Source organism: Salmo trutta, chromosome 32 (assembly GCF_901001165.1).
Source record: "Salmo trutta chromosome 32, fSalTru1.1, whole genome shotgun sequence".
Lineage (NCBI taxonomy): Eukaryota > Metazoa > Chordata > Actinopteri > Salmoniformes > Salmonidae > Salmo > Salmo trutta.
In genome coordinates, this window is record NC_042988.1 from 28,141,915 (window position 1) to 28,150,644 (window position 8,730).

Below are 8,730 nucleotides of genomic sequence, written 5' to 3' on the forward strand. Positions count from 1 at the left end.
ACTGACTAACATTTGAACTAGAGATGATGAAGACGTTTTAGGCCTACCAGAGTAACTCCTATAATCTAACAATATCATGCTTATCTTTATACAACATATTTGGATAGAAAATGAACAAAGTAGCCTCCTTCTGTAGGTCTGTATCTGTATATTAGATGCAGTAGCCGTCTGACATAAAGAAATGCAGGTTGGTGTTGTAGCATGCCGCTGGCATACCTCTCTCTCTTTCTATCTCGCTATCTCTCGGGGCTAGTCCTAAGCTTCTCTTCCTTTATATATATTTAATGTTATTTTTTGTTGTTGTAATATCATACAGTGGACATCGACAGTGGGGGAAAAAAGTATTTGATCCCCTGCTGATTTTGTACGTTTGCCCACTGACAAAGAAATGATCCGTCTATAATTTTAATGTTAGGTTTATTTGAACAGTGAGAGAATAACAACAAAAAAATCCAGAAAAATGCATGTTAAAAATTGTATACATTGATTTGCATTTTAATGAGGGAAATACGTATTTGACCCCCTCTCAATCAGAAAGATTTCTGGCTCCCAGGTGTCTTTCATACAGATAATGAGCTGAGATCAGGAGCACACTCTTAAAGGGACTGCTCCTAACCGCAGCTTGTTACCTGTATAAAAGACACCTGTCCACAGAAGCAATCAATCAATCAGATTCCAAACTCTCCACCATGGCCAAGACAAAAGAGCTCTCCAAGGATGTCAGGGACAAGATTGTAGACCTACACAAGGCTGGAATGGGCTACAAGACCATCGCCAAGCAGCTTGGTGAGAAGGTGACAACATTTGGTGAGATTATTCGCAAATGGAAGAAACAGAAAAGAACTGTCAATATCCCTCGGCCTGGGGCTCCATGCAAGATCTCACCTCGTGGAGTTGCAATGATCATGAGAACGGTGAGGAATCAGCCCAGAACTACACGGGAGGATCTTGTCAATGATCACAAGGCAGCTGGGACCATAGTCACCAAGAAAACAATTGGGAACACACTACGCTGTGAAGGACTGAAATCCTGCAGTGCTCGCAATGTCCCCCTGCTCAAGAATACATATACATGCCCATCTGAAGTTTGCCAATGAACATCTGAATGATTCAGAGGACAACTGGTGAAATTGTTGTGGTCAGATGAGACCAAAATGGAGCTCTTTGGCATCAACTCAACTCGCCGTGTTTGGAGGAGGAGGAATGCTGCCTATGACCCCAAGAACACCATCTCCACCATCAAACATGGAGGTGGAAACATTATTCTTTGGGGGTGTTTTTCTGCTAAGGGGACAGGACAACTTCACCGCATCAAAGGGACGATGGACGGGGCCATGTACCGTCAAATCTTGGGTGAGATCCTCCTTCCCTCAGCCAGGGCATTGAAAATGGGTCGTGGATGGGTATTCCAGCATGACAATGACCCAAAACACACGGCCAAGGCAACAAAGGAGTGGCTCAAGAAGAAGTGCATTAAGGTCCTGGAGTGGCCTAGCCAGTCTCCAGACCTTAATCCCATAGAAAATCTGTGGAGGGAGCTGAAGGTTCAAGTTGCCAAACATCAGCCTTGAAACCTTAATGACTTGGAGAAGATCTGCAAAGAGGAGTTGGACAAAATCCCTCCTGAGATGTGTGCAAACCTGGTGGCCAACTACAAGAAACGTCTGACCTCTGTGATTGCCAACAAGGGTTTTGCCACCAAGTCATGTTTTGCAGAGGGGTCAAATACTTATTTCCCTCATTAAAATGCAAATCATTTCATAACATTTTTGACATGCGTTTTTCTGGATTTTTTTGTTGTTATTCTGTCTCTCACTGTTCATATAAACCTACCATTAAAATTATAGACTGATCATTTCTTTGTAAGTGGGCAAACGTACAAAATCAGCAGGGGATCAAATACTTTTTTCCCCCACTGTAAGCCTATAGGCCTATGCATGCAATGCCCTGATGTATTTAGTGGCCAAATCTTTGACAGCTGAACCATGAGACGGAAAATTATTGTTTTAGGAAAGTAAAAAAGAAAAAAACTGGCAAATATTTTCTGGCAGGCAGGCAGACACTGGAATAAGTTGCTGAAAGATACTGTGAGGACTTTGCATAGGGGTGTTTTTTGGGTGACAAAAAAATGCCTGGATTATTAACCTGTTCCCATGATTTTAAAATAAAGGTTCTATTCTGGAACTGTATAGATCACATTAGTTTGCAGTTCTGATTCTGTTCCTCAAAAAAATCTAATCTGGTTATCGGTTCTGTTCCCTGAACCGGTTCCAACCACTGGTTTGTACTGAACATCACGTTTCCCCAAAACGTTCTTGTAAGTTCTTGAACAGACTTAGAGGTATGTTTGCTCCCGTTTCGCGGGTGTGGCGAATTGTGGCTTGAAACTTGACAGCGTTCCCCAACCCCCAACCAAACCCCTCCCCATTTTTCAACTGGTCGTTCAGTACAGCACCGTTTCCGTTCAATTGAACATTCCAGAATGTAAAAACGTACTTATTTTCTGATAACTGTGAACTCACGGTAACATTGTCAAAATGATATGTGATCATTGTGTGTTGAGTAGGGAATATGAGTATTATTTGATTCGATTTTTATCTGGGTTTATTATTTGTGTGAGCCCGCGTGCATGAGGTCAGTGTGTATGCAAGAGAGAGAGTCTTGTTGATTATTTATATGAGTGATGTGTAAACAGAGCCATTGCTGAGATACGGCCTAATTAATCGGTCTAGTGCTCAGTCCACCTATATTCACATAAACAAACCAATGGTCCCACCTCTCTCCCCCTGCGTCCTACACACACGCCAGAGCATTCTCACACACACCTCACAGATGCCCCACCACCACTGGCCAAAGTCACAAATAGACCACTTTACCCCCAACAAGCTAGTCCAGGAAATGCACTCTGTGTTGGTGAAATATCATGCCACCTTTTGACGAAAATAAGCATTTCTGCTTTATTGCTGATCTTAAAATGTCGTCCTGGGAGAGAGAGGCCGAGGCAGTCATAAGAGTCCGTTTCTTGTTTGATGGGGGCCTGCTGCCAAAGTTCACTACTGTAAGACTATCTTGATGTCAGCTTGTGACTACTCTTTTTTCTTCCACACCGTCCTACATCAAACTTCATCAATGATTTTAAAACCAAATTTCAATTAAAAGCTACAATTTAATGTCCCATAGTCAACAGCTAAAAAAGTTTGTCTGGCACCAAATATTTTGCTGTCTCCCAGGCAACAAGAAAGTGATCTCTACTTGTGTCTCTGGTCTTGTGGTATTTTACATCCTGTCCTCTGACTCACCCAAATATAATGTTATTATAAGTAGATCATAAATAAACTTTCATTAATAATCTTATCACTCTCAATCACCTTCAACTATGGACGTTAATTTCGTCCTCTCTTGCCTGCTAAATAGTTTATAGCGCTTTTTAAAACTTATCTGTGATTGGTCCGTTTTTTGAGCGCCTATACTCCTATTGGTTTATTATAGCGTCACTCACATTTGGCTAGTGCACTTGACCATATAAGCTCGCCTGCTCTGTTCTACTGCAGTCCGAAGCCAGCTAAGCATTCTTCCCGCTGTGAACATTTGCGGTTTGTGCAGTCAAGATGAGTGTAAGTACAACTTTTTGTATTTTACTGGCTTACAATGCCTGATATGTTAGTTCATTTGATTGTTATCTGAAAAGTAGCCAACATGCAGTGCAAATTCATAACGGTTCATGTTGGTGCTATTAAACAGCTGTTGGGAAAATAATGCCCCGATTTGAATAGCCTATGTGCTGTAGCCCAATATAATAGAGCAATGTCCTCTCTAACAATGCCCTTTTATAGTCAACCTTGTTGTCAATGCGTCTAAGAAGACGAATCAGACTTTTGGCCTGGTAGATGGCTTGACTGTCTTGTTTAGGTTTTATTACATAGCACTTTTTATTGTTCTGCGGTGACTACAGATGAGAAGGGTGTCTCATTGCAATATAATATGTAGTTCTATCATTAATTAAAGTTAATTTTATTCTCACAATGAAGGATTGAAACTTATTGCAACTACTACTGATGCCAGAGGTTGTGGACATGGGGCAGGGTGGGGCAGGCATGTAGAAGACCGACAGCAGTGATACGATGATCTAATCAGTATGTACTAGTAGGGTTTGAATGGGTTGAACTATTGGGGTGCTTGGTCCACCATTAACAAATCAGGAAACCATAAGCATAAGTATAGGCTATCAATGTCTGCACCCCCAGGAGTGTTGATAAGATCGACTGTGGTCCAAACCACTGTTTTTAGGGTGTGTAATTTGAACCCACATGTATTTAGTTGTGTGGGTACAGTACAGTTGGCTGAGTGGGAGTTATGTGGGTACAGTAGGCAGTGTGGGACAGACAGCCTCTGATCAGAGTATGATCATGAACAGCATAACTGTGGGTTTAACCTGGGCCACCCCTGCTGTTCCTGGACATTACAATCCACATTTAGCCAATAGTATTACTTACTCCACTCACCTCACTTTTAACAGGAGCTGAAGATGCAGCATTTTGTCTTGGACGTGACTAACAATGACTCTCCTTGGTCTTGTAATACACTCTCTGAGTTAACTGGCTGTGTGTGATAATAAAGGCTTTGTTTCACCGTGGCTGTTTTGTGGTTACCATGGTAATCATAGATGTGTTGGGAGAGCAACAGGGTTAATTCTATTTAGATCTAAATGAATTAAAGTTACCGTAAACAGAGGTCAGAATAGATAGAGTAGCAGAGTGATGTTATATCCAGTGAGCCAGTATGATCTTCCCCGAGCGGAGCTATAGGATATACCTACAGTAAACGTCAGGTTAACAAGGGTTAGATTGGCTGTCATGTCCTGAGCTCAGTTGGTAGAGCATTGTGCTTGCAACTCCAAGGTTGTTGGTTCGTTTCCCACAGGGGACCAGTGTGAAAATGTGTGCAGTTGCTCAGGATAAGAGCATCTGCTATTTAATGACTAGAATGTAAATGTCAGTCAGGTAAGCTTTATAGTAAGTAACGTATACAGCCAGGAGTTATCATGTGGATTTCCGAACTATGTATATCCATTCTACCCATCCTATTTCTGCGTTGCCTGCAGCTGCAGCCCAGCTGTCCCGTGTCTCTTAAACAGTGTGGGGAGGTATGTCACACTGGGATGGGAACTGCAGTCTGAAGTAGCACTGGGCTGCATGTAGCCAAGTCCAGCTAGCGCCATAGATTTGACAGTTTACACTAACTACACACAGTTTACATTAAGGAGGGAGGACTAACACGGAAAGAATGCAACACTTCACTATCGCCCCCCCTCTCTCTTTCCTCTCCCTCTCTCTCTCTCTCTCTTTGAACTTATTACTACTTTTCCTATTTCTCATTTTTGTAACTCTTCTTTCTATCTGTCGGTCCTCTCTTCCACCCTCTACCCCTCCCTTTCCCTTTCTGCTCCTCTCTTTATTTCTCTCTCCTCTACATTCTCTCTCTCTTGCCAGAATGTAGTCTTCCTGTCTGTGCAACACTAATAGAGCTCTAATGTTATATTATCCTGTTCTATTTCTGGATTGGGTGTCAAAGGGTTTGTGTCTGGCTCTGCACTGTTAAAGGCCAAGTACTGTGTCCTACTGTATATGTATTGTAAGCAATGATTAGGCACTTACTGTACGTTGAAAGTTACACTGTAAGCATTACGTTCACACTCCTATCCCCCAGTGACTTACAAGAAGTGCATTCAAGGAAGAAAGTTAAAACGCATGTTCAGGGGTAATGTGTGACAGTTTTTCTTGTCCACTGCCCACTGTGTTGCTGTCAGAAATAAAACCGAAGTACAAGTGTTGATGTCGTTTCCCTTTGGTGAGGTTTCTGTTTGATTAGCTGCTGTTGCCCAGGGTTATACAGTATATTATCAACCTGGTCTTTAGCTCAACTGGCTAACTATGTCTTCTGTCAGAGAAGGAACAGGGTTTTGCCAAGTGACAGAAATGGGTAACATTTACTACACACCACAGCCAATAGATGTCATGTGGAAAGAAGGGCAACAATAAGAGGTCTATATGCAGATCATTAAGAGAACTGTAGATGTGCAGACAAACATCATCTAAACACCATTTCCCCTGCCACATGTAAAGATCACTCATTACTTTGATCCTGTGCCGTGCCCAACCTCCATTGGTCCCATGTTGGCTGCCCACCATAATATGGGCCCTGCGGAAAATGTGACTTCACTTCAGCCTTACTGAGTGTAACCCAGCCTTCCTTCCCCCATCATTTATGGACAGATTTAGCCTCTCCTTCCAAATTCCAAATCACTGCAGGGAAAATGGGAACGCTGTCCAGGACTGGGATTTATAAAAATCTTTGGGCAGTTCCATAGATGGAAAACCTTTAATTGGAGACAGATGTTGTATTTGTTAGACTGATGGAAAGGGTTTAGCAAAGTGTAGCCATACTCTATAGCTCTCGTCACCAGAGCCACGTAAAGACTCCACATCTACATTATACCCACTGAACACACACTGGTTGAATCAACGTTGTTCCACATCATTTTAATGTAGAATATACATTGAATTGACGTCTTTGCATTGTGGGTACTTACTATAACAATGGTTTTATAGAACCATCTTTGTTTCAGAAGTTATAGGCCATAACTTATGGCCAATTACGTCTTAACTATCAGCTAATTGCACATTTGATGTTTTTCAGTTGATGCATTTCTCTCTCTCTCTCCCCCTTCTCTCTCTCTCTCTCTCTCTCTCCCCCTTCTCTCTCTCTCCCCCTTCTCTCTCTCTCTCTCCATTTTTCTATCCCTCTCTCTCTATCCCTTCTCTTTCTATCCCTCTCTCTCTATTCTTTCTCTCCCTCTCTCTGTCTCTCCCTTCTCTCTCTACAGGGTGTTGTGGTAAAGAACATGTCCTTCAAGTTGGGCCAGACCCTGACCATCACAGGGATCCCTAACTCTGAAGCAACACAGTGAGTAGCTAACCCCCTTCAGACACAATTCATTGTCACTCCACTTCTCAGTCAGCAGCCTAAAGACATCATAGAGAAACTAGTCACTGTATCACGAGAATGATCCGTTCATATTCACAACATACATTATCAAACTACAACGGAAAAGTAGATTATAGCTATAAACTGTTTCTGTGTAATTATCAATCCAGACTCTTTCCCTGTAGGTTAAAGGATGTTCCTTATCCCTTATCTGTGTCTGTGTGCTCCTCTTCCCTTACTGTAGTTTTGTCATCAATGTGGGCAACAGCGAGGATGACCTCGCCTTGCACATGAACCCTCGCTTCGACGCCCACGGAGACACCCGGGCCGTGGTGTGTAACTCCTACCATGGAGGCAAGTGGTGTGAGGAGCACAGAGAGGGAGGATTCCCCTTCAACCAGGGAGAGGAGTTTAAGGTGAGAAATTACACTGTGTGTGTGTGTGAGCACAGGTGGATATGTGTATGTTTCCAATTTAACCCATGCTGATGTGAATGTCCTCCTCTTCTCCCCATGTGTGTAATGGAGTTCTACCTGGGACCTCTGGTGGTAATAACTTGCAATCACTGCATCCCAAATACCTAAGCACTTCTTTGGATAAAAATGTGATATTACTTCTCTGTCTCAGATAAATATCACCTTCACCAAGGAGCAGTTCCTAGTTTCACTTCCCGACGGCTCTGAGATCCACTTCCCCAATCGCCAAGGAGACGAGAAGTATAAATACATGCACTTCGAGGGCGACGTCAGGATCAAGGGTGTCGAGATCAAGTAGACCAGTCAGAGTGGAGAAGAATCCTCCATAAGGCACTCAATTGGATCTTTAGCTTTCTTGTCTGGCTGCTCATTGGCTTTCCAGAGGTTCACACACACACACACAAGCCTTATTCTTTTTTACACACTCACCATAGTTTTAAGTTAGTTTTAATGCTGCCATTCCTAACCAATGGATGGAGCCACTAACAAGTGAAACCTACAAGTAAAATATGTATTTTACAATGGCAGCCCATTACAAGCTTGGAAGTGTTGAAATGTGAAAAGTTCCCTGGTAGTTAAATTAATATCAGTTGTTTTATTGAAGATAAATGTGTCTTTCATTAATGTGGAACAATCATTCCAGAAGTGGTTTAAGAAAAGTGCAAAGTATTTGTTCATTAAAATTATCTTTTTTTGAACCATTTCAGATTGTATCTTCCTTTCTGTAAATGTGTGATTTCTTAATCAGCATGTTTTCTTTTTGTAAATGTCTGTGTAGCTATCAATGTTAGAGATCGTTTCTGTATAATAGCGCTTTGGATAGGCTAGCATTCTTCAGTGACTTTATTACATGCATTACAAGATGTTAGGCTACAGATTCATTCATGCAGCCTAATTATTAATTAATTAAATCAGCGATGCAACTCCTGTGCAGTTGAAGTTTACATACACCTTAGCCAAATACATTTTAGCTCAGTTTTTCACAATTCCAGAAATGTAATCCTTGTAAAAATTCCCTGTCTTAGGTCAGTTAGGATCACCACTTTAATTTAAGAATGTGAAATGTCAGAATAATAGTAGAGCTTTATTTCAGCTTTTTTTCTTTCATCACCTTCCCAGTGGGTCAGAAGTTTACATACACTTAGTTAGTATTTGGTAGCATTGCCTTAAACAATTTAAACTTGGGTCAAATGTTTCGGGTAGCCTTCCACAAGCTTCCCACAATAAGTCGGGTGAATTTTGGCCCATTCCTCCTGACAGAGCTTGTGTA

The 8,730-nt window shown here is 41.9% G+C and overlaps 1 protein-coding gene across 1 annotated transcript; it reads left to right on the forward strand.

The window, feature by feature from the left end:
- The first annotated feature begins 3,492 nt into the window (after window positions 1–3,492).
- Window positions 3,493–8,163, forward strand: LOC115171627 (beta-galactoside-binding lectin). Its single transcript, XM_029728616.1, has 4 exons — window positions 3,493–3,614; window positions 6,884–6,963; window positions 7,229–7,400; window positions 7,612–8,163. The coding sequence occupies exons 1-4, from the start codon at window positions 3,609–3,611 to the stop codon at window positions 7,756–7,758; spliced, it is 405 nt and encodes a 134-aa protein (XP_029584476.1). The 5' UTR covers window positions 3,493–3,608; the 3' UTR covers window positions 7,759–8,163.
- The last annotated feature ends 567 nt before the right edge of the window (window positions 8,164–8,730 follow it).

Coding starts and splice junctions, on each gene's coding strand:
- LOC115171627 (XM_029728616.1), top strand. Junction 6,964..7,228: donor CCTAACTCTGAAGCAACACA/GTGAGTAGCTAA, acceptor CCCTTACTGTAG/TTTTGTCATCAATGTGGGCA. Junction 7,401..7,611: donor ACCAGGGAGAGGAGTTTAAG/GTGAGAAATTAC, acceptor TCTCTGTCTCAG/ATAAATATCACCTTCACCAA.